This window comes from Hibiscus syriacus, unplaced genomic scaffold, assembly GCF_006381635.1.
Source record: "Hibiscus syriacus cultivar Baekdansim isolate YM2019G1 unplaced genomic scaffold, ASM638163v2 tig00116951_pilon, whole genome shotgun sequence".
NCBI lineage: Eukaryota > Viridiplantae > Streptophyta > Magnoliopsida > Malvales > Malvaceae > Hibiscus > Hibiscus syriacus.
Genome location: NW_024063482.1, coordinates 2,787,032 through 2,813,842, shown reverse-complemented (window position 1 = coordinate 2,813,842; position 26,811 = coordinate 2,787,032). Strand labels below are relative to the sequence as shown.

At 38.0% G+C, this 26,811-nt stretch overlaps 2 protein-coding genes across 2 annotated transcripts; both read right to left on the bottom strand.

Annotated features, from left to right (window-relative positions):
- Positions 1 to 6,183: 6,183 nt before the first annotated feature.
- LOC120189105 (DNA mismatch repair protein MSH6-like) lies at positions 6,184 to 14,321 on the bottom strand. Its single transcript, XM_039192441.1, is given in 21 exon segments — positions 6,184 to 6,541; positions 6,780 to 6,909; positions 7,053 to 7,152; positions 7,224 to 7,303; positions 7,644 to 8,122; positions 8,414 to 8,576; positions 9,027 to 9,128; positions 9,230 to 9,432; positions 9,496 to 9,671; positions 9,780 to 9,871; positions 10,072 to 10,201; positions 10,287 to 10,834; positions 11,005 to 11,196; positions 11,614 to 11,697; positions 11,812 to 11,880; positions 12,075 to 12,149; positions 12,225 to 12,278; positions 12,357 to 12,462; positions 12,782 to 12,878; positions 13,269 to 13,902; positions 13,904 to 14,321. Coding segments are annotated over 21 exon segments (3,978 nt in total). The 5' UTR covers positions 14,150 to 14,321; the 3' UTR covers positions 6,184 to 6,323.
- Positions 14,322 to 15,954: 1,633 nt separating this feature from the next.
- Positions 15,955 to 17,513, bottom strand: LOC120189106 (ribosomal RNA small subunit methyltransferase-like). Its single transcript, XM_039192442.1, has 2 exons — positions 17,142 to 17,513; positions 15,955 to 16,947 (listed from the first exon to the last, which is right to left on the bottom strand). The coding sequence occupies exons 1-2, from the start codon at positions 17,454 to 17,456 to the stop codon at positions 16,219 to 16,221; spliced, it is 1,044 nt and encodes a 347-aa protein (XP_039048373.1). The 5' UTR covers positions 17,457 to 17,513; the 3' UTR covers positions 15,955 to 16,218.
- Between the last annotated feature and the right edge of the window lie 9,298 nt (positions 17,514 to 26,811).

The window sequence follows — 26,811 nt, the reverse complement described above, 5'->3', positions numbered from 1 at the left end:
CCAGACCCTCGATTCTCACCCATTATAGGCTTAAAACGAATCAAGTTCAATCCGAGAGGATACATTTCCCTATATCCATGCGAGAAAACTCAATGTTTTCTCGTAGACATAAAGCATGTACCCCAGAGGTTACTAGCTAAAGCCCATGCGGAGAAAAATAATTTTTCTCACGTAAGCGTAGCTTTCACCCCTACTTAATAGGACAGAGCACAGTTAGAAGGCTCTAGAAAAAGTTATAGCAACAAATGGGGAAACTCATAATCCTTTGCCTCGATCAAAGAAACACAACAAAGTGTATGTCAGAAAACTGAAACATGTAGATCACACGTTAGTACAACTATTTATTTATAAACCAAATCACAAAAAATGAAAACCAGAAATTCCAAACAAACAAGGGATCAAAAATCAAATTAAAGTGAACTTACAACTTTCGTTTGCAAAGACAATTAATTAATCGACTATAGGCCTGACTCTCTAAAGTCCCCAGCGGAGTCGCCAAGCTGTCGAAACGATTTTTATAACGGGGCGGGGGGAGCGAGATTTTTGAAAACCGCGTCATTTTTAATTATTATCTTTTCAATTGGTTCTTTAATTAAAAACAATGTGATTTTAGAAAACCTCTCGTTTCGAAAAATTGGAAATTCCGTTACGGTAAAAATATAAGGTTCGAGGAGTCGCCACCAATCTTTGATTAGGGTGTGATTGGACACCCAAAAACGTTGTCATTTTAAATAAAAATTAATTTTAATTAAAACGACAAATTTACGGTCTACGTTACCAAAATCCAAGTTCGGGAGTCGGTTACGTGTGGGGAAGGATTAGCACCCCCACAACGCCCTAAATCGGTACCTAGTCGATTAATTAATGTCTTTGCAACGAACTTTACAAGTTCAACTTTAATTTAATTTTTGATCCCTTTAAACGACAAACATGCAAATTTGCAACATTCAAAGCAACAAAATAGATTTAATTTAAAATTACCAAGTCATTAGAAAGATAAAGAATATTCGATTATTTAAAAATATCGAGACCAGATCTTTAGTTCAGTTCTAACGACCTTTTCTCGAAAAGTTTAAATGGTCGAATATTTCCTTTTCTTTCGCTCCCAAATTTTACAATGACATATCCAAATTTAATTAGGCGTTACTGACGGGACACCATTTTAATTTAAAATCGTCAAAACAACTTTCCTGTAAGTTAAGGAAAGCCATTCTGACAGTTTTAAATTAAAAGGGTATTACCCTTAATCCGATTATGTGATTATGTCAAGTTATGCATATGAGGATATCATGCAAAAATTATACAAAGTGATGTTAATGCAAAAAATAATTAAATATGCGATTAAAGTGAACGAATTCAAACATGCTCATAAAAATAAACTACACCTACGTGCGTATGAACAACATGCTTAAAATAATATATACATGCATATATTTTAAAATAAATCTAAATTAACCTAACAATCATGCATAAAATATTAAAAGGACTAAAACATAAAGAATAAATAACAACAACCTTTTTCATAACATTTTCATTTCTGGGTACTGCAAACAGAATATAACCAAAATATTGCATAGGATCAAATTGAAAGCTCCTCAAATTACATATCCAATGCAAAAAACGGAAAGAAAATGGCCATAACATGATACGGGACCAAAATAAAATAATCCGGAAACCAGGAGGTAAGATTAAAATTCCCATAAAGCTCGGTTTAGGGACAAAAATGTAACAGGTTGAAACTGAAATGGCTTGCACACAGTTACCCCCCAAAGCAAAACACAGAATACTTCCCCGGAGGTCAATACGACGCCGTTTTGGAACTAAACGGGACGACGCCGTTTTGGCGTACGAGACATCAGGGTATACCCCTAACCCTAGTCTCATTTCTTCTCAACCTAAACAGATGAAAACCCCCCCCCCAGCCGTTCTCTCTATCTCTCTCGCCTCTCAATCCCAGCTTGACCAGACGACTTCCCTGGCCACCACGGCCACCGCCGCCTTAAACAAATCTCTTAGATTTCCTCTCAAACGAAACCAAACGAAGCCCTAGCCTCCACAACCACCATGGTCTCTCGCTTCTCTCTGCTTTCCTTGGTCGAAACCCTCAGCAAACCCAACCGTGGCAGCCGCCGTGGCTGCCGCCACTAAACTATCCTGACGAGAAACGCTCAGGTAAACCCTTTTCTCACTCTTCTAACCTCTTAAACCCTAAACCCGATCCTCACCGAGACCTCACAAAACCCTCAACCAAGCACGGACCTAAGGTTCAGGACGGTTACCTTGGACGACGGCTATGATTCGGGCCCCAAACGAAAGAAGGTAAAAGTTTTGTTTGCTTCTTTCCTTGCTTTGCTTTCTGTTTGATGAGGTATTGTTGCTCGAATGTTTTGGGGTTACTGGTAATGGCTAAGTTTTTTTTTGACCCTTTTTTTGGTTGTGTTTGGTGATGGCTGATAACTGATGTTGTTCCCTTTTTCTTTGGTGATGGCCCATAGATTCTAGGGTCTCTCGTTGATAATGGCCGATGGATATTTTTGGGTTTTTTCTTTTTCTTTTTTTTCGATCTCTCCCCCTTTTTGTATCGTGGTTTCTGGTTTTTTACTCCCCCTCTGTGATTGATTCTGTGAATTTTGGTTTCCCAGGTGCCAGAGCATGGGTCTGTTCGATGTTGTCCCTTGTGCCCCAACTGTTTCATGGGCAGTAGTGATGGGGAGCCGAGCCTTGGTGTTGCTCGGGGTGAGTGGAGCAGCATGGGTGCTTCTCGGTTGGCTTGGTGATCGTGCTGTCGGCTGGTGATCAGGGTACGTGGGGAGCAGACTTCACGTGGGATGCTGCTCGGTTACAGCTGGGAACCGAGCCTCGTCTGCTCGGTTTGGCAGGACGTGGTTCACGAGCTGCTGCTGGGCACTCCACGTGGGGGACAAAACATGGGAGCATGGGAAGCATGGGGCATTGTGGAGCCAGCTGGTGGCAAGCGTGGACCGCTTGGCATTCACGTGGGCAACTCAGTTGCTGCAACCGGGTCGGATTGGTGCAACCGGGTCGAGTTGATGAAACTGGGCCAAACTTGGGCCTGATCTGCTTTGTGGGCTCCGGATGTAATTGGGTTTCATGTTGTTGTTGGGCTCTGGATTGGGTCGTAATTATTTGTAATCTAATTTGGTCTTGTAATTGGACTTCAAAGACATAAATGGTCTTTAGACACTTAAATTTGTATTTGGGATTAAATTTCAAATTGTGCCTTAATTTCCAAAACGAACCTATACGACTTAGTCCAATTAAACACCTCAAGCTTTCAAACGTAAACTTCCGTGATTTATCTTTTGAAATAATTCATCATAAAGCACAAACATCTTCAACTTAATTCTCGATCGTCTTCAAATGAATTTAAATGGCCCGGACAAAATTAGGGTATTACAGGCTTGTCTTGAATAAATGGTTCATTCATAAGAGAGAGAGAGAGAGAAGAGTGCCTAACGTGTGAACAAGGACAAAGATGGAAGGTGTTTGATTTCAAATCTAATTTACTAAACATTTTAAAAATAATTTCAAAATTGGGGTTTAACTTTTGAGAGATTAAGCCTGACATTTCAAAATAATCAAATAAAAATATATTGTTTTTATAATAAATATTTTATAATTCATGGCCTTTATTTGAAACATATTCAAAAGACTAATCCTTTACTTGAGTATTTGAAAATATTAGACTATTATTCTATCATTTTAGGAGGATGGCCAATGATAATGAACAATGTGAATGGATGACGACCGACACTACCAGTCTCGTGCTGATCTCCCAAAAAGAGAAATCAAGAAATGAAATTTTTAAAAGAGTTAACATTTAAAAGAGTATTTTAGGTTAAATTGCTTGTCCGATCCTACCACCTTTTTAGATTCTCACAATTAGGTCATTATTTCATAATTTGATTAATAATTGGACCTTTTAATTTCAAGAATCTTTCAATTAGGTCTAGGAGCGTAATTCTTGTTAGTAATTAAGTCTTTAAGTTTTGATTCTTTCCAGTTAGGTTCTAAATGTATAATTTTGATTAATAATTAGGTCTCATAATTTTAGTTTTTCAATTAGGCCCTAGAATTTTAAACTCACTTTAATTTGGTCTTTAATTTAGAACAAATTAATGAATTTGGATTTATTTCTCAATTAAATATCACTTTAGCCCTAATTTTCATGTAAAATATTAAATAGTTAATAATTTCAGTTAATTTAGTTAATCAATCGATTTCGAACAAAAATAATTAATAACCGAACTTTGAAAAATTTCTTAACCGTTAACCAAATTAATATCAAATTAATTGAAAGATTAATCGAACTAAATATCAATTCAATTAGTTAATTCAGTTAAAATGAACACCCTAGGAATAATATATGCTAAAAAAAGAATAATAAAAATGTAGTTTAAGAAAAAATTGCAAATCTACCGTGATGGTTATAATGGAGGGTAAATTATTCATTTCAATAAAATAAATTTCAATAAAAATTATTATTTAAAGTGGTTATAAAATAGTATATGTTCTAAGTATTATCACCCATTTAACAATAAATGCTCAAACTTATGACCTCTAAGAATAACAACAATTCGTTTAATCACCGAGGTAAGTTAGTTCGTGTATTGCACGAAAGAATGAAAGAATTGGTGTTACATCTCTATGGCAAATTATTTGTTACAACTTAGAACTAGACAAAGATTTCCCATTTCGAACAAAAATGCAAAGAGAACGGGTTTCTCAGATCACTTCAGAAATTGGTTCCAAAACAGGAGTCCACGGCCTATAATTTCCCAGCCGGCAGCCATGGACGGGCAAAACACGATCAACGGAGCTCTCTTCCTCAGCTTCCACATCAGGCAAAACCATTGCACCGCCACTTTTTCTCGTCCTCTTTCCACTACAAGCTTCTTCTATTATTGCCATATCCGTATCCGTAACTTTGCAATGCATCCTTTGTATAGGAAACAAAACGTAAACTTTACCAGGCAAGAGTTCATATCGTCAGCTCGTATGGCGACCACTCGGCGAGTTCGTTTGAGCTGTTCCACGGGAGCGATGACGTGAACGGGTTCATCGAGTATGAGGTCGGCTGCCTTTGCCGTGAGCTCCACTTTCCTGAGGTTCCCTTGAGCATCGATTACTTTGGCGGAGCTAGAGGTGAAGTTGCCCATGTTGAAGTGGAAACAAGATGCAGAGCAGAGCCTGAAGAAGAATATGTAAAGGAACAATTGGGAATATTTTGATGGTTGAGACTTGGGAGTAGAAAGTGGAGGGTGATTGGGTATATATAGTAAAGGAAAGAGGAAGAGTCAAAGAGTCAATGGTTATGGGACTTCAGTGGAGAACACGCGGGTGCTGCTACTTATAGAAGTGCCATCGTGGATGAGTCTCTGTGTTTCAGTCTGCTACTGCTACTTAATATGGCTTATGGGAAACGTGGGGTCTTTGCCTCCGTTTTGTGGTTGGAAATTGCACTAATTCACTTGCCATGTTTGATTCACATAACTTTCCATGAAAAAGGATAATCATACCCTGCACTAATGGTAAAAAAACAATTCCATAAACGAATTTATGATATATTTAGATTTTAAAATTATAAATTATAAATTTTAAGATTTAGTATTTATGTCTAAAGTTCAAATTTTGGGATCTAAAGATTATATTGTTGGGTTATCCATATTGGCTGTCTTTTCTCGAAGGTGTGGGGCAGATATATTTTGTTTTATGAGTTTCATGGGGCAATGAATTTGGACCTACCATAGAATCTACTTAGTGCTTGTTAGTGCCTCAATAATCTCTTTTAAGTTGATGCATTTCGAGGTGATAACTTTATGTTAGGTGTTCTGGTACGTTTATCCTAATATGGGTTCAGTAAAATGGTATTTGGAAACTTTGTTCTTGTGCTTTTCGATTGTAGCGATAGACTTTTGAGTCTTCAGAAGGTCGAAACAATTCAAATATGAATATCAGCATATCAATTGTCGACGCACTTGCTTAAGTTGATCCAGTTTGACCCCTTGCTTAAGTTAGAAAAGTTCAAATTATGGGGCTCAAGTTAGGTCAAATTCAAAATAGGGTTAATCCACATTTCAGGTTTTGGTCAAATTATAGAGGTGTATGGACATAAGCGCAATCGTGTTAATAAAATTTTCTCATTAAAAGAATCCGGTGTTACAAAAATGGCGGTCACCCCATTTCACCCTTCCCAGCTAACCAAACTAATATGTTTTCTCAGACCAGCCAAACTTGACAAAAACGGTGGACACTAGTCAGAATCATATTCACATCACTATATCCACAGCCAAAGCATTCCATCAATGTTGCTGCACAACCATCCTTACCCTTTGTTGAAGTTCAATCAAGGAACTAATACAAGTGCCCTCACTTGTGCTTTGCCCCATCAATTCTCGAATGAAACCTACCATCTTATCCGGCAAGCTGTCTTCACATCCCTTTCTTCTGTGTTTCCCGTATGCAGTCTCGAATTCTCTTGACTTACTAGCAGCCGTTCTTAGCACTGTGTCGGGAAGCCCTGAAATGATTACCAGTCAGGTGATATTCACCACAGGCAAAGCTGAAATTTTGCAACTATGGTTTCATTCAGCAGATTATAGAGAAAGACCTTCATTCGACTTGAAAGGCCCTTCATTTTGTTAGTTTCAACCCACAGTAAACAATAGTTATTCGTGACAATGTATCATTAAAGATACTGAGGCCTCATTGCCAAGAACTCCACAGCAAAAGGGAACCAAGATTACAAGGAACCTTACCAGCTATCCGAGCAACATTTACACCATAACTTTTTGGACAGGCACCAGAGGTCAATCTGTAAAGAAATGTAACCTCCTCAGCACCTTCAACTCCATTTCCTACTTGGCATGCCATATGAAAGAGAGAGACCTGTTAAATTTGGGGAAAAGGTTAAAAAACAAATAATAAGAGGAAATTGAAAGCACATTAACATGAGCCATGCATTTTACAAAGTCACTCATTGAAAGTATAATGCAATAAACTTTAGTTTAAAAAAATGTTATCACAGACACCTTGGAATTGTTTTGATAGTCCACAGCTAAACGGTGGTAGTGTGTTGAAAACATTCCTCGACACTGCACCTTGTGCACAAAATGTTCAAGAACTGATTCCCTGACATAAAATTTGAAAAGTCAAAAATATCAAACAAATACTCAATGGTGTATAAATCAGCAGCAACATACGCAATGGCTTGTCCATCAGAAGTTGATGTTCCACGTCCAAGTTCATCTAATGCCACAAGTGAATGTGGAGTTGCTGAGGACTGCATTAACCGTCATGAATATGTTCAGAGATGCTAAAAATTTAGAATTAACATTTAGTACATCTACAAATGTCTTTCAATACTTGAAAACTATGTAGATTGTGAAATTGCAATGCCTTGTACCAGTGAAGCAAATATGCGAGGGATAACAAGAAAAGTTGTGAAGAAACCTTAAATAAGTCCCCTTTAAATAAATTGTGTAATTTTTTAAAATTCAAAAAAATACGGGTGGATATGAAAACTTTCACATTTCGGTAACCTCAAAATATCTCACATTTGCTGCAATCAGAACAAAACCCAACATACATGGATTGCTTTAGATCAGAATGAAATAGAGTACCAGCATTAATGCAGTTTCTGAAAGCTCAGTTAAAAATGTACTCTGTCCTGACATAATATGATCTTTGGCACCCATCCGAACAAAGATTCTGTCAACAGGAGATAGTTCAAAATGTTCTGCAGGGACATCCGACCTGGGGAGAAGCCACGCATGAGGGTCAATGAACACAATGAGACAATCTACAATAAGTAGGAAGAAAATATTTACCTGGGCCAAAATCGTGGCCAAGCAAACTTGGCGAAGAAGAGTCGACTTTCCACCCATATTAGGACCGGTAAGAAGGATAAAACTTGCATGGCCAGAACCCCCAATAGTGATGTCATTGGGCACAAATGAACCTTTGCCCATAGAATCACTTGTAAGAATAGGATGTCCTAAACCTTTTGCAGAAAGGCATGGAGAGCCCAAGATACGAGGACGACACGTTGGCCCTTCATAAAAATCACTTGCAATTGCTAGACTGATCAGTACATCCAGTTCTGCAAAATAAAACCACCAGTTCAGATATGTGAAGTAAAACAATGTGTATTCTACCAAAATCTTTATGTTGTAACAATTAGTCTTCTACAATTTCTGTAACTACATGTAATCTTGGCTCTAAATCGAAGTTATTAGCTAAAATATAAGCATAGATGTTTGCAATATATCCAGGTAACAAGAAAAAAAGCTTAGACCTAAACAACTTTAAAGTAACAAATTACTAGATTACATGAAAAAAAATGAAATAGATCAGGCTTCAGGGCAATTTGCATAAAAGTGACCAGGCATACCGGCAGTTGTTGAAACTAGTTGCCTCCATTTATTGTGATCCTCGCAGAATTGTCCAATTAACCTCTGGAGAATGTTCTTTAAAGCCGTCTCCTTTTCAGATTTAGCCAGCGAGAGTTCTCCCAGGAACTTCTTGATAGATGGAGTCCAATAACGGAAAAAGCCCTGCACATATGAAGCAGGAAGTGACAAGACTCAAGTAAAAAAAGTGCCTTTAAACTGAACAACTTCCCTATAAATCACAAAAAAAAGGTTTCTTTCAAGCAGAGGTTATAAAATCTAATATGTAAGAAATTTTACAGGAGGAAAAAATGAAAGATCAACACCAATTCATTGTGAAACTCTGGCAACATACATAGCAAAATGCTTGTAAGAAGTAAATAGCAAGCATATCTGCAGCAACTCTGGCAAGATATGAAGTGACTACTTGCAAATTGCAACCGAGTTAGAAAATCTGCATAAAACATCTGACCAAGCAAAATGCTTGCATGCAGTGATATGATCAATACTTTGTAGTTTGTAACATGATAGCTTTGTAACAACAGACATCTAACACCAATTGGATAATATACCTTAAGTTTAACAAAAAAGAGGGAGACAGTGAAAGCAATTTACCTTTTTGGATGAACGTAACTCATAATCTCGAGGTACACTCCCACGCAGGCTTTCTGGCACTTCCAATAGATATTCATCTTTTCCAACTGTGACATAGGTGATCTATCGAAGATATCAAATCAAAGAAAGTTTAGTAAAACATTACAAGTGAACAACTATTTGTATCATTAGAAAATTGAAGGATTTGTTGACAAAATACTTACTGATGAATCTCCAAGTAACTCCCGCAGTTCCTCAAGGTGTTTTGTCAAATTAGATTCAATCTCCTCAACTCTTTCACATGCTGAGTCATATTCCAGATCAACTCCTTTATGAGGTATTATACGTCCAGAATTGTTTGCATCAACCCAATCAAACGCATCTTTGAAATGCTTAAGAATAGAATGGATATTTGGAAGACCTTTACCTGTGCAGAGTTAGAATGCCCTATATCATTGAGAAACCATATAAAAAACATAATTCACATTACCGGTGGTTAGCAAATGATGAAGCTGTGTAGATTCCACATCTTCCAGAACACCAAGGGAAGAACATGCTTGGACCATTAGTTCACAACCACGTAGCGCTGATATGAATTCCTGGAGTTGCTTCTTTGCTGCATCTTCATATAAAACAACTTTATTTGCGTTTCTTCCATTAGCCTCACTGCATTCAAACACAAGTACCATTTAATTATTGAGGAATGCTTAATATATCCCCCATACTGCATGAAGGAATACATACGAATGAGCTGCATTTTTATCCAAGATTTACCTGCTAGCAAATATACGTGCGAGTAGCCTCTCCATGTCAGGAAGACTGGACAATGCCTTTCGAAATTCAAGGGAATATGATAGATTTTCACCCTAAACAACAGAAAAGACAACATTATACACGGTGCTAAGTTCAGCAAAAGAACGCACACTCGGATGAAAACCTAACATTAACCAGAGCAAGAAATAATGGACCGCTTGAAAATTGAGTAATTAATTATTCAGACAAATTCAACTGACTGCTTGAATCAATTTCTGCAAGATATAAATCACAATTATAATGGAAAACTCACCTTTAGGCCTGCTACAGCATCTTGCCGCTCCTTAATTAAATGAGTATGATATAACGGTCTAGCAAGCCATGTTCTTAGCAACCTCTTCCCAAATGCAGTTACACAGTGATTCAATTGTGCATAGAGTGTCCTACACATAAAAAACCGATTAAGCATAAGGTAGGACCTCTGAACTAAAATGATTAAGAAAAACTTACTAGTGCATGCACACATACCCAGAAGAGTCTCCATTTAGAATGTTTTCAAAGATCTCAAGGTTCTCAAGGGCCGCAGCATCAAGAAGCATATAAGGCTTTTGAGCAATACCACTGAATCCAGAGGATCGAAGCGATTCAAACTTCGCAAATCTAAGTAATGTCACATCTAGAAAGGCCTGTTTCAGGTAATAAAGAGTGCCTCCAAGAGCTGAGAGCGCTAGGCTGCCATTTGCACCAGCACTCAGTAAACTGCAAAGAACAGTTGGCAGGCAGCCCAACTCATCATCCTTGGTAGAATTAGAAGCATCTGTGCCCACATCATTAACAGATCTAGCGGCTGGTTGATCATTAACACATTTGTAGATGGTTTTGACTTCATGAACAGTTTTTTCCGCATCCCAAAATTCTGCAGATGGAACCAACTCATTCACTAAGGGAGTTCTTGTATGTCTCAGCATTGCCCTCTCAGTTTCAAGACTGAGCAGGTTAGCGGGTCTTATAAGTTCTACTGGTCTTAGCTCAGCCAATAGACAACACAGTGCACTGCACTCAGAATCATCCTCAAACTGGAAAGTGGGAGTGAGAGAGTATATCAGTCCTTTGAAAAAAGGAGACAAACAGAAAATTTAAATCTTGTAGGATAAAGCACACATTTTACTTCGGGGAATAAAACTAAATGTCAGGTCTGAACAAAGAAAGGATATAACTAAGCAATCATGCAAGGAAAAAAATCTACCTGTCCAATAATAATCCTGCTGGTTGCAACATCAACGGCACACACACCAAAAACCCTGTCACTATGGCTTGTTGAACTTTGACAGCTTTCGGTCACTGCCAAGAGGTAAGAAGGGTCAGGATTTGCCGACAGCATTTCACCTTCAGTTAGGGTTCCTTTAGTAACCACAGCACATATTTCACGCTTGACAACCTAAACGTATTGGAAAATATCAATGAGTAAGTTATACAGCTTCATATCACCCCAATTTCTCATTTTTCCAGCAGTTCTACCTAATGTACCCCACAGACAAATAAAAATATATAGAAACGAATTCTAAAAAGCATACTACAAAACAAATAATGAAATGAGTTAGATGAAATGACAGAAATAAGCTATCATATGTCCTAGCCAGAACCCAGATGAAATGGTTAACGATTCTCAGCATCACATGTAAGAAAATTTGTACATTTAAGAATTCTATTAAGACCATGATTAAATATTTGACAACTATAGACAGTAAATAATCAACACAAAAAGAAATATGGAGAAAAACACACTCCATTTCCAATATGAAAACCAATCAAGATCAACTTGATCTCCTCTAATATCATGAACGGTATAGCACACCTTATCCTTGGCACCTTTCTCTTTCCGACGAAGCTCCAGCTGTTCAGGAGTTTCTGTTTGCTCTACTACAAGCACTCGATAACCCTGATCCATCAATAAAGGTCAAGTAAAATTTCCATGGTGCATAATGTGCTTATTAAAAAAGATATAATCATAGCAAAACATATCATGGGAGGAATAAAAATAAATCAGACAAACCTTCCGAGCTAATTTCTCCACGTTCATAGAGAAGTTCCTCTCAGGAAATCCACAGTGAGGTTGTTCCCCCTAAAAATGGCAGTATATGTAAGAGGAATAGTGAAAAAAATAACATCATGACAAGGGTTACAGTTTATAATGGAGTTCCTGTCTTATTTTCTATGTTGTCTCCAGATCGTGAAGTGGCTTAAGATAAAAATAAAAAAAAACTAGTTGATCCATAAAAAGGATTCAGTTTGAGTTGAAGGAACTTGGAAAGGTACCTTCATGTATTGCAAATTCAGTTCTTTTGCCCCTATATGTGCATCCATTTCAAAAAGCTCATAAAATTTACCCATCTACATTAACAACAAAGAAATTTCAAATGACACAAAACTAATGAAAGCAACAAATCAGGGTAGATCATGTCATACCTTGAAAAATAAAACTTTGTCCATATGTTTTGACTTAAACTCCCACCATTGCCTCTGCATGATAACATAGGTCAACCTATTAATGCCAAGGAAAAATGAATCTCAGAGTACTTGAGAATTGAATGCCCTTACCTGGCCGCCTGATAGGCTCTTCAAGAAATCAGGAGGCAAGTATAAAGTTTTTGGATTGTAGTTTACATCTCCAGGACGCTTCCTATTTGCATCTCTACGCACCTTTCTTTAAGACCACAAAAAATAGAAAACAAAATAAATTGCATACCACCAAAATGCTTACATCAGAACATACAACCAGCCTCTATATCCAAATAAATTATCAGCATTGTAATGCCATAAACTCACATTTACTATATAATTGGCAATCGAATAGTTCAAATGGAAAGTGTATACTTTAGCTAAAGATGACATAATGCTGCATTAGTAAAATGTAATTATATAAAGAAAGCCAGCATGTGTTTTCAAATCCTCAAGGTGTAGTTATATTTTTTATGGGATCAATGTCACTGAAGGAACATTAAAAGAACAAAATAAGAACTTACGGTCCAAGGAAGTGCAACTTCTCAGCTTCACGCTTCCCAAACTTTTCTAATCCATCAGCTATCAAAACCTTGTCAAAATCACTAGATGCCTTCTCAACTGCAGAAAGAAAAATGTTCATATTCACAACTCAAAGATTTGCAACCATTCAATTGAGATGATTTACATAGGAACAAGACATACAGGAAAATAATATGCGATATATCCAATATTTTGAATGACATACTAGTTAACATAAGCCACACGAGAATACATTTACACGTAAATAACAGCAATAACGAAGACATAAGTTGGAACATAAATAGAAACATTGATAAAAGAGGAAGAAAACAAATTCCTTTAGAAGTGACAATTAGAGGAAAATAAATAACAAAAAGTTCAATGTAAAGGAATTCCTTTCTCAAGAAGAAGGGAATTTGATTATTTAATTTTCCATTTCAAACGCAACCAACCAAAATAGAGTGGCACACAAGAATCCCCGTTACTTACTTTCAATTTTCTTCACTGGTTCCGCCAACCATGCCTTAAACTTTTCCTTACTACTAGCATTTGCAGTGATCTTACTCTTCTTTCCAGATTCCAATTTCCCCACGCCACTCGCCTTCCGTTTATATGATTCAGCCTTTCCACCGCCTTTTCTTTTCGACATTTTCTTTCCCACCTCTTCCTCCAATTCTTCTTCTTCCTCTTCCTCTTTCTCATCCTCCAAATCCATTTCCTCCTCGTCAGCATCCTCGCTCACTTCCTCCTCCGCATTTCCCCCCCAATCTTCATCACTAAGATCATCATAATTATCGTCACTCTTTTCGTTCAAATTCTCCGCCACATCCTCATCGTCAATCACCACTTTCTTAAAAACCAAAGAAGCCCCACGCCGCAACCGCTTAAACCTCCCCGCGGTTTCTTCAACCCATTCAATCTTCTCCTTCCCCAAATCCAACTCCTCCTCCTCATAATCATCGTACAGAATCAAATGTTTTCCCCTGTTCTTATCAAAAGACTTCACTACGGCGTCGTACCATGCCTTATCCAACGGCCAGTAAACCCTTAGCCTCTTCTCGACTACTTCATTGCCAAACGTTTTGTTGTTCAGCAACGAATGACTTTGAACAGGTGATTGCCCCAATGACTAGGAGAGGCTTTTTAAGCCTGGATTCGAGAGGAGACGGAGTAGTAGGGCAGGGACTTTTGCTTGGACTGCGGTTAGGTTTAGGGTTAGGGTTGAGTTTAGAGGTCTGCTTGGCAAGAGGAGGGGGAGAAGGAGAATGAGAGAGGGAAGTAGAGTTCCTTTTAGTGAAGAAGGAAGTGATTTGGCTCTGTTGATTAACGAGCGGAGATCTGCCATTGCTCTGCCGTCTCGGCGGTGCCATTTTCCCCGATTAATGATAAAATGAGAGGCAAGAGGGGGGGAAAGTTGGAAATGTGAAATGTGATCACTTTTGTCTTGAAAGCGCAAGGCAGTAAAAAAGGGAAGAATATAAGCGCTAAAGATGGCGGATTTACCGGGAAAATGTCGTGGTCGGGAGTTTTCTTTGGCGGGAATTCCAGCAGAGACTGAACTCTTTTAACTGTAACGCATATACCCTTTAGGCGTGTTTGGTTTAAGTAATCTCAGATTATTAGGGAAATATAATGTAATTCTCCGTTTGGTTGATAAATATTTTCAGCCCTTGTAATTTTTTATTCTTAACAGTGATATTTTGAGAGAATATTATCAGAAATGTGATTACATCTTTCCTTAGGTATTGTTGGATTACTGACGTTTTGGACTAAAATGCCTTTAATTTTTTTTTTCAAAAATATTCTTCTTCTGTCGTTAAATAAAAAATTATACAAATGTTAAATTATAAATTTATCTTTAAACTATTTTAGATTTACAAAAAAAAATCCATAATTAGAATTTTATATGAAGTTCATGAGTTAAAATAAAATTTTACTCTTTCATTAAACTTATTTATCTTTTCAATTTTGTAAAAAAAAAAACTATATTAATGAATTTAAAATTTTTAAAGAAAATATATAAACTAATTATAGTAAAATTATAGAACTTGTTAAAAAACAAATATATAATAAGGACAATTTGGTAAAATATACATTCCAATAATTTTTTATTCCTTTAACCAAACACTTTAATCTTACATTACTGCTAAACGAATCAAACACAAAATACAACATTCTCAGTAATCTTATTCCCGTCGGTAATCATATTCCCGCTGATAATCTTATATCTCGTGAACTAAACACACTCTTACTATCTCATAGAAGCAAAGAAGCTTATGTAATGTGATTTAGGCTCTCATAAACCCAAAATGTTGGGCCGAAATGGTCTTGACCCAAGCCCAATATCAGTTCAGATGATTTTGATATATATATATATTTTATATAAAAACCCTACTTTTTCCAAAAAAAATATCGGACGAAGGTTTAAAATAGCATTTGATATTTGAAATTGTCATTTCTTCTTAAAAGGTCGAAATCATGTAGCTGCTCAAACTCAAGACTTTTAGAGGGAATAACCTTTCATTTACCGGTGAGTTCAAACATTATATATTTAATATTTGATTTTTTCAATTTTATGTTGTAACGCTTGTATTTTATTTTTAACCAATTTGATACTTACATTTGTCTAACATTACACATTTGATATATATATTTTCTTTCTAATCGATTTGTTACATATGATACATATGTCGATAAATTCAAATTCCTAATCATACATTATAGCTTTACGTAATGTACTCAATATGGAGCCAAGGTAGAGTCTCTTGAACACGTTAGGAGCGAAGGTTTCAAGAGCTTTGCGTATTGGTGGAATGGATGTTTTAAGATGAGTGCTCCTCCCGCTTAATTGTTCTTATAGCAAAAGGTTGGTAGGCATTTGTGTAAAGCTCGGAAGGAACTAATATTTTAGCACAAAACAAGCAAACCAATTTTGTGTTAGGCTTGGAGAGCTAAGACTCTCCTTACAGTTGGCAACACCTACATGGAAAAAGCCTAGTGAGAATGTCATAAAAATTAACTCTGTTGCTTCATGAGAACCATTCTCGCTTGTGACAGGTATCTACCGGATCAATGCACTTGTCAAGTGGTTCTAGAATCAGACCGCAAGACACACATTCATACCCAATACTCACAATAATTCACTATACTCATGTCGTATATCGGTAACAAATATGAATACTACTGAATTCTGATATTCATGACATAAATCTGTCACATAGCGACACAGCAGAGCATGAATGCATGTAATGCAAAGCTTGGCTCAATAATACTTTCTAGAAGACAAAATAAGTACATCAGAATAAGAAAGTCCTCGAAAATAATGAATCTGTTAATCGATTCTCTGATAATAAACAAAACAAAACAAAACTGGATGGTCCTATTACCTGAGGAAGAAGCACAAAGTCAAACAATTGAAAGAAAAATCAGTACAGTTGCATCAAGTGAAGTGTATACCAGCCTTGTTGAACATAGAGAGTAAAGTTAAAAAGTTTTCCTGTGAAAGCTTGGACGCCCTCTGCTCCTCAAAATTCCCTTCCTTCAACACACTTAAAACCTTAATCTTAAACTCAGACACTTCTCCTTCTACTTCATCGCATTCAGCTTCCATCTCATCATCCATTCCATCATCCACTTCCATACTCTGATCCCCAAATCTCGCTATGCCCATATCATCATTCCCACTCAAAGAAGCATTTTGTGAACCTTGCACCGCCTGCAAAGTCTTATAGTTCTTCTCCAAAACAGACAGTACATTCTTCTGCTTGAAAATGGAACCCAGTGTTTTATTCTTCCTAATGAAACAAATCCTTATGAACCCATCCCACTCTTTGTGATTCACTTCTGGACGAGGTTTCCTTGGCTCGATTCTTACAACGGATGAATCAACCTTTGGAGGAGGCCTGAAGTTATTCTTTCCAACTTTGAGGAGATGGGAAACCCGAGCATAAAATTGGGTATTAACCGAAAGTCGGCAGTAAAGATTATCACCTGGCTGAGCAACAAGACGCATGGCGAATTCTCTCTGAAACATAATAATAGCACACCTAAAAGCAGGCTGATGAAACAGTAACTTGAACGTAAGAGGAGAAGATATTTGATACGGAATATTCGCCACACATATATCAAAATATGGTAAATCCGTCTTCAGCACATCCCCTTGAATAACCTAAAAAAAATTGGCAATTTATTCAACATTGTCAAATTCCCAATACTAAAACATTCAAAATTTATAAGGTAATCGACTATTAAAGCTCCTAGAGTTCAGAATTTAGTCAATGGTATCCAATCCATCAGAATTTAGTCAATGGTATCCAATCCATCAGAATTTATCAGGCAAAATGGAAACTAAAACAAACATACCTTTAAGCGATGAGAGAAAGGAGTGCCTTGGAAGCGGCGCTGAAGTTCGAGAACCATACGAGGATCAAGTTCGACAGCGATGACATTTTTACCGGCTTCGAGAAGCTTCTTGGTGAGGTTTCCGGTACCGGGACCGATTTCGAGGATGGTGTCGGTGGTTTTTATGCCGGCTTTTTGGACAATAGAGTCGACCAACAAAGGGTTTTTGAGGATGTGTTGGCCTTTAGATTTGTGGAAAGTGACACCACCTTGGTAGTGATTGGAGGGTACTCTCGGTCCCTTTTGCTTCTCTTTCTTCATCTTCCCTCCCGCCATTGGAAATCACGAGTGTAATTGATTCGCATAAACGAGTTGAAATATCAGTAGGAAGCGATTAGGGTTTTTCGGTTTATAAATGCTATATAAAGTCAACAAATGACAACTTTAATCCCTCAACTATATGTACATTCCAATGTAGGTCATTCAAGTTGAATAAATTAAATTTTATCATAAAAGTTTTGAAATACTTTCATTTTGGTAACTCGATTGTTTATCTCTAACTTTGTGTTGACTTAGGGGCTGTTTGTTTGCCTCTTAATGGAATCATTCAGCACTGAATGTTGAACCGTTCAACATTCAGCGCGTTTGTTTCGCACCTCTGAATCATTCAGTGCTGACTGATTTAACAAAACAGTGTTGAATGATTCAGCACAAAAGTACATTCTAAATGATTCAGAGCCATTATCAAACAACATGTCACATTCAGAGCTAATTCATACAAAGCCTCTGAATCATTCAGCATTTGAATCATTCAGCGCTTAATCATTCTGAAGTAAACAAACAACCCCTTAGTATTTTATATTTTTTAACCATGTATGTGTCAACTCATATTCCAACCATTTTTTGTCAAGGGATTCAAATCGCGGTGACGGTCACGTTTTCGGTTGCATTGTTTTTATCACTATTACCAGCATAGCATGCACTATTGCATTGATTGTAGATGTCGTGATCATATAATAACGGTCGCAGAAGGCACCGCTACCGCTACATTGCAGGCGCTATTGCGGTCGCGGACCGCTATTTAAATCCCTCAAGACTTATCGTCGCGTCGACTGCCATCTTCAATGGTTGTTAGACCCTAAAATTGCTTTATAATTATATTTTTTATCCTTTGCATCCAATTCCGAACTTTGTTTCACCTGAATCCTCAATTAGAATAGTTGTTCACGACCACCTTTCATCTTCACCATTCAGTCTGCCAAACACAAACGATAACTACAAACTCCAGACATAGACAATGTTTTATCAAATTAGATGTGCTATTTCTTTCTCACTTATAACTCACAAAGGATATGTTAATGAGTAAATATTTAGAAAACTATTGGATACAGTCTCAGTCGTTGGGTGACTCTTTAGTTGTAGGAATACATATATGCATACGCATGTTTGTGTATACACACACCATTTGGAAATATTTCTAAAACAAGTGGTAGGAATAAATGGCATAAAGAAAAAGACATATGATGGGTAGTTTTGAAATGAGAGTTTGAACCTGTTAAGGAATTCTGATTTCTGAACAGATTCGTTCAGTTTCTGAAATCCTGCAATACTTGAAATACATAAGATGAAAGTCAAAATATACCATTTCCTTTTGCGATTTAAACAAAATTGTCACATGCAAATTCCATTGAATTTGAGGGACGTAAGAAGTTAGAAAAAACCTGATCTCTGCCTGACGAGCGCTCTAATTTAGTAAAAGAATACAGGAGCTTATCCCTGATTTCAGAATCAATATGTGGGTGCTCCCATTGAGTGTTAGGGTCATACAGCTACAAAGCACTACGCCGATAATTACAGTAATCCTAGTAAATAACTTCATATTTTTCCCAGGGACTATCAGGGAAATCCGCATAATTGGGCTGTGAAGCAACGATTCTACCATCCCACCCGTCTCTGTCAGTGTATATGAATTGCATGAAGAATGTTCGTCAAAAAGGCAAGGCTGAAAAAGAGAGTTGCATGGGGAATGTTAGTGTATAAATGTTAGTGAAGAGTTAGTTGTAACTGAAGTTGTTAATAGTGTTGTTACTAGTTAGTTAAAGAAGTTGTTAGCTGACATAATTAATCAGCTAATATAAATGAGATGGTTAACCTCCTATCATGTAAGCAAGATTAATGAAATGCAATACAGAGGTTTCTTCTATCTTCTCCTTTATCTCTATGTTATATTACAGTTAGGCTTATATCACAACATGGTATCAGTCGCTAATTCCTGGTGTGGCTTCCTGCTGCCATTCATGAAACTCAAGTGCTTGTCGTCTGCCTTCATTGCTTCATCAATCGATTCTTTACTTCTTGATCTGGTACGTGTTTCTTAAAGTTCAGATATGTGTTCTTTCCCGTTATAGTTGGTCTTATGGCTGATCCGACTCGTGACGAGAATGGTTCGTAGATTAACTCCCCTACGAGCTGTACTGTAACTCGTGTAAGTCCCATTCAGCATATACCCAAACACGATACTGTTAAACTCACTGAAAATACATATTTGTTATGGAAACATCAAGTGTCGTTAATCGTTGATGGTTATGGTTTGTTAAAGTTCATTTCGCCTAATATAGTTATTCCAAATGAATTTGTTACCAATGATGTTGGGCAAATCGAGGAAAATCCAGTATTCTTGGCATTCAGGCAACAAGATAAGTTGCTTGCCTCCTGGTTGTTGACTACTGTAAGCATGGAGGTTCTGCTCCACCTCACTGGCCTTACCTCTGCAGCTGCTATTTGGAATGTTGTGACACGTTTGTTTGGTGCTCGGTCTAGTGCAAAAATCTCCTCGCTTCACCACACTTTGCATTCACAAAAGAAGTCTGGCCTGTCTGTTCATGAATTTTTAGCAAAAGTCAAAGTTGTGTGTGACTTACTAAATGCTTCTGGAAGTCTTGTGACTGAGAAAGAACATGTTAGTGTCATTTTAGCAGTCCTAACTGTGGAGTTTGAATCTGTAATTACTATAGCTTCCAGGGAAGAGGTATCGTTGGACACTCTCACGGAAATGTTGCTTGATTGTGAGGCTCGACAGAAGATGTTCTTAGGCGGAGGACTCTAGGCCAATGTGGTTCAATTAAAACCTGATGGTGAACTGAATGTTAAAGACTCTATTAATGATCATTCCTCTCAAGTGCGTGATCAACATGGAGGTAGTTATTAAGGACGAGGTCGTGGACGGAGTTATAACTCCAACAGGCCATAGTGTCAATTATGTGGTAAGTTTGGGCATGTTGTCCAGAAATGTTACCATCGGTTTGATCGTGACTACATTGGGGTTGGTGACTCTAGTACATCGGCTGGGAGTTATTCAAAACGACCAAGTGGTTTAGGTATTGATCAACATCAACCTTCTGCACGAGGTTATAATCCTGCAGTGAACACGATAACATATCCTGGCTTTGTTCTTGCCCCTTCCCCTTATTTGTATCCACTCAATTCGATGGCTTCTGGTGCCTCGTTTTGTTCCCCAATAACCTTTGGTTACTATCCATCTTCTGGGTTCGTAGTTGGTTCTCCCAATGATGGTTCAAGCCCTTCTGTAGTGAGTCAGAATCCGTTCTTGACACCCCCAACACCTGCAGCCTTCGTTTCGATGATTCCACCCTCAGGTGTTCAGCCTTCTTTGAAGTCCACGAATGATGTTGTTTGGTATCCTGACACTGGTGCCACTCACCATGTAACTAATGATTCGTCTGTTTTCCACTCAGGTATTGTGTACACGGGTGATAGTAACTTGCACATGGGTAATGGCGATGGCATTAAAATTTCACATGTGGGGCAAAGTTCTTTATATTCTAATATAAAACCCTTACTTTTGCGAAACATGTTACATGTTCCTAACACCAGGAAGAAGTTGATTTATGTTTCACAGTTTACACGTGATAACAGAGTTTTTCTTGAATTTCACCCATATGAGTGTGTTGTGAATGATGCTCACACACGGCAGGTTCTTCTCCGAGGGAGGCTCACGGATGAGGGACTTTATCAACTACTCCCTTGTGCTGAAACGTGCTCGAATGCTCAGCTAAATCATGTTTCCATGGCTTCAGATCCCATGGTCTGTGGCATCGACGCCTTGGTCATGTTTCCAGCGAAGTTGTGAAGTCTGTTATGAAGCATTATAATGTTTCCTTTCATAAGAATAAGATGACACATGTGTGTGTTGCTTTTATGCAAGGAAAGGCTCACAAACTTCCGTTTTATTCTTCTACCTCGCAATATAATGAACATTTCCACTTAGTTATTTCAGATGTCTGGGGTCCTGCTCCTTGTAATTCTTCAGATGGTTTTTCATTTTATGTTTCCTTTATTGATATCGCAAGCAGATACACCTGGCTTTATTTGCTTAAAAGGAAATCTGAAGTACAATATTGTTTTATTAACTTCTGTAAGCTAATTGAGGTACAATTCGACTGCAAAATTAAAATTTGCAAACAGACGGTGGTGGATAATATCATGGGGTCCTGCTCCTTGTAATTCTTCAGATGGTTTTTCATTTTATTTTCCTTATTGATATCGCAAGCAGATACACCTGGCTTATTTGCTTAAAAGGAAATCTGAAGTACAATATTGTTTTATTAACTTCTGTAAGCTAATTGAGGTACAATTCGACTGCAAAATTAAAATTTGCAAACAGACGGTGGTGGATAATATCAACCGCTTAAGGGATGACTGCAGCAAAATGGTGTGGAACATCGGATCTCATGCCCAGTCACCTCTGAGCAAAATGGTCGAGCTGAGCGTAAACACAGACACATAGTTGAAATGGGGTTAACCATGCTCGCTCAAGCATCTCTACCTCTAAAATTTTAGAGTTATGCGTTTGTATCTGTAGTCCATCTTATCAATAGGTTGCCCACTTAAGTGTTAGATGGCAAATCTCCACTTGAGATGTTATATCACAAGGTACCAGAATATGAATTCATGCGTATGTTCGGTTGTACGTGTTTCCCGTGCATGAGGTACGACAATCACCACAAGTTGGAATTCAGGTCAAGGCAATATACTTTTCTAGGATATAGCCCGTCTCATAAGGGTTATCGATGTTTGGATGATGATGGGAGGATGATCATCTCTCGACATGTGGTGTTCGATGAGCATGTCTTTTCTTTTCAACAAAGGGGCAACTTCTTGGGAAATAGTTTGTGTTCTTCAGGGGTCTTTAACGTGATTCTTCCTGTTTTTACAACTTCAGCCACTGGACCGAATGGAGTGAACAAGGGCACCACCCCGCATACTGTGAATTTTCCATCTACTAATGATTTCTTATTACCTGTGGAACAGGTTGCCGTGGGCTTGGTTGATATGTATGAAACATCGCCTTCATCTACTGGTGGAATGTCTCATGAGGCATAAGTTTCTACTGACTCGACAGATGTTCCTATACACTCTACACCACCTGGGAGTGTTGCTGAAGAATCACTGCATGGGAGTGGGGCTGAAGAATCATTCCTTAGGAATGGTACTGAAGATGCTGGTCATATACAACCTACTAACTCGGCAGATGTTCCTATACACTCTACACCACCTGGGAGTGTTACCGAAGAACCACCGCCTGGGAGTGGGGCTGAAGAATCATTCCCTAGGAATGGTACTGAAGATGCTGGTCATATACAACGTTCTGGTGTTGAAGCATGTTCTTCGTGTGATATCATGCCACCCACTCATATTGGTCAGACTGCCCCTGGTCAAAATATCCATCCCATGGTTATACGTGGTAAGAATGGAATACGAAAACCCAAGGTTTTAAATGTGTCATTGAGTGATAAGGAACCTACAACAATTTATGAGGCTTTTCTTCACCCCCATTGGAAGGTTGCTGCACAGGCTGAATTCGATGCCTTGACTCGCAATGAAACCTGGACATTGGTCCCTCTTCCTAAGGGTAGGAAAATTGTGAGTTGTAAATGGCTTTTTAAAATTAAAAGAAACGTTGATGGCTCCATTACACGCTACAAAGCTCGTCTCGTGGCCAAAGGATTTCTTCAGTAATTTGGGATTGATTTTAATGAAGTGTTCAGTCCTGTGGTAAAGCCAGTTACTGCTCGAGTCATTATTTCCCTCGTATTAGCCAAAGACTGGTCTCTCAGGCAGGTATACATCAACAATGCCTTTTTAAATAGTCACCTGTCTGAAGAGGTGTATATGCTTCAACCTCCGAGTTATGAACAAGGCGATGGTAATATGGTGTGCAAGTTGAACAAAGCAATATATGGCCTGAAACAGGCACCCCAAGCATGGTTTGAGAGCCTCAAATGGTACTTGATCTCGGAAGGTTTTGATGAGTCAATATCAGATGCCTCCTTATTCGTTCGCAGAACCAGTACTGGTATGATTTATCTACTGATTTATGTAGATGATATTATTTAACTGAAAGCTGTGAGAGTGAAGTACAAGCTGTTATAAACAAGCTTCATGCAAAGTTTGCCTTGAAAGACCTTGGACTCCTTAAGTTCTTCCTGGGTATCGAAGTTTACTATGACTCGAATGGCTTAGTACTGAACCAACAAAAGTATGTGCTTGATTTATTACAAATGAGTGGTTTTGCAACAGCTAAGGAGCTTCCCTACTCCCATGATAACTCAGTGCAAACTCTCTGCAGTCAGTGGAACACTTATTGATGAAGTAGCTAACTACAGAAGTATTGTTGGTGTTCTCCAATATGTGGTGATCACTAGGCCAGACATTGCTTACGCTGTTAATCGTGTCTGTCAGTTCATGCAAGCTCCTAGAGACTCATATTTCCAGGCGGTCAAGAGAATTCTATGTTACTTACAGGGCACATCAGACTATGGTCTGAGGTTTTCATCTTCTCCTCGACTATCATTGGTGGGCTTCGCTGATGCGAATTGGGGGGTCGATGTGGATGACAGACGATCCACGTCAGGATACTGCATCTATTTTGGTGGCAATCTAGTGTCCTGGAGTTCTCGTAAATAGCAGGTGGTTGTTCGATCCACTGCTGAAGCAGAATATCACAGTGGTGCCGCAGTTGCTTCAAAAATCATGTGGCTTGTATCTTTGTTCAAGGATTTGCAGTGCTCATTTCATGGCAAGCCAACCCTTTGGTGTGACAATACAAGCACAGTTATTGTGTGTTCTAATCCGGTTCTTCATTCAAAATTCAAACATGTTGAGTTGGATTTGTTATTTGTTCGAGAAATTGTAGCAGCTGGTCGCTTACAGGTACAAGAGGTTCCAGCATATGAGCAGGTTGCTAATGCTCTCACTAAGCCACTATTTTCCCCGATGTTTATTCGTCATCGGCAGAAATTGTTGGTCACTCAGACTCTTAGAAATGGGTTTGCTCTGCTAACCAGCTTTTCCCAACGTATGAGTGATGATGATGAAGCTGAAAGTGTGACTCACATGGAGAAAGTTAGTGCATATGAATTGCATGAAGAATGTTCGTAAAAAAGGCATGGCTGAAAAAGTGAGTTGCATGGGGAATGTTAGTGTATAAATGTTAGTGAAGAGTTAGTTGTAACTGAAGTTGTTAAGAGTGTTGTTACTAGTTAGTTAAAGAAGTTGTTAGCTAGCATAGTTAATCAGCTAATATAAATGAGATGGTTAACCTCATATCATGTAAGCAAGATTAATGAAATGCAATACAGAAGTTTCTTCTATCTTCTCCTTTATCTCTATGTTATATTACAGTTAGACTTATATCACAACAGTCTCCACCCTCCTGATCAGGGTCCTTCCACCATACTAGGCATTTATCCCTACGGGTTCATTCTCTACTCATTGCAGCATCATAACTTGTCTTATCGACAAGAAAATCAGGAAGACATATCGAGTCAGGCAAGGTCAATATGAATACCTCACCAAATACACATGACTTGATGATGAATAATCTATAAATCTAAGTGTGATTTTACAACTACTCTCTCCAGAACAATCTCTTTTAGTTTATAGTGTCTGGTTGAGATTTGGGGTGTTCATGAGATCATACTATGCCCTCTGACTCTTGTTCCTTTTCCAGGGACTTTAGTTTCACTCTTTCTCACAGTTTCACGGTTTTGAGTACTTGAATCTTGAGACACTGACTCACTATCAGATGAATCACCTTCTGAGTCTACTTCGTCTCCATCTGTAGATGTCCCAGTGATTCTAGACATCACTCTTCGTGCATTACGTGTAGCAACCCTCTGAGGTCTTAATGTCTTTCCTTTGGAAGACTTCCTCTTTGAAGTTTTTCTGTCACCTGAAAAAAGATAATATTTAGTTTAGAACATTGTCCAAACAATAACGAAAACAGATAGAAGGAGAATCCCACTTACTTCAGGGCCTCATTTTTATCTTAATGGTGTGCGAAGGCCATCTTTGTGACTGATTGCAACCTCACTATCTTCTTCACTGCTCTCTTTGCCTCTAGAAGAGCTAGAACAAAATGCCCCTTATTCATCTTCTGCAAAACATTCCTCGGCAACATTGTACTTCGAATCAGTGTCATCACTGATAACTTCGTTTTCAGGTTCCCAGTACTCTGATAAGGTTCTGGGTATGGAAATATGCCTGGAAATGCCCATTAAAATCATTAGCTAAATCATATTACGAAAACATGCTAAACAATTCACAATAGCAAGAATTAGTCATATTGGCATCACAAATAAGATCTTGCATGTTCATACGATGCGGAGTAGACTGTGTCTCCTGCAGCTAAGTTATATGAATAGCACATCAATTGCAAAATGATGCGCAAACATTACATAGTAACAAGAACAATGCTTCAAAGATCTCCTGATCATCTATGTATTTCGACCTCATAATTATAAGGCCAAACGTAAAATTCCAACCTCCAAAATATAGCCACATTTTGACACGTGTTTGCCATTTTTACCTAGATCAAGTCAGATCAGAAACTCGAGGTGGAAAAAGAAAAAGAATAAAAACTTGTGGCTGCTGGGATTCGAGCCCAGGTCTCTACGGCCATAACGTCGAATTCTTATCAATTTTGATCAGAAAATTCTAGGTGGAAAAAGAATACAACATTATTTCATTGTTAACTGCTGGGATTCGAGAATAGGTCTCTAGGCCACAACGTAGAATTCTTACCACTAAACTACAGTCTACAACCACAATGTTGTACTTAAATTGTTAGTTTTTAATTAAAAAAATCAATTGTATTTTTTGTATTCATATTTTATTTTAAAATACGTAAGAACTCCAAATTCGATATTTTAACTCAGTTTAAATCCACTCTTTAAACCCTTCTACTGCTCTAAAATATTTTCTAAATTTTAGTTCCGTATAGTTTGACACAACAAGATTGGGCAATACAAAATATATAGACTATTTACTAAATGCATGAAATTATGGCTCGGGGTTCTCGATCTTATGGAGAAATGCATTAAATTCTAGTTCCGTGGGAAACGTAGTGAAAAAATACATGTATTCGTCCTTGAGCTTCTCAAGAACACCCTGCTGGTGATGAAGACTATTGGGGTGCTCGTGCCGAGTGATGATCAAGGTGGAGAGAGTTTCTGGCAATTGACATGGCTGCACGTGAAGAACATTGCCCCATCTTTGCAATTCGAAGTGTTCACATAACAAGGACTAGAGAATGTACAAGTAAAACAGCAAAAGACAACTACTTTTCCATCGACCGATGGGACGTTGCTCATTCCATCAAGTGAATCGA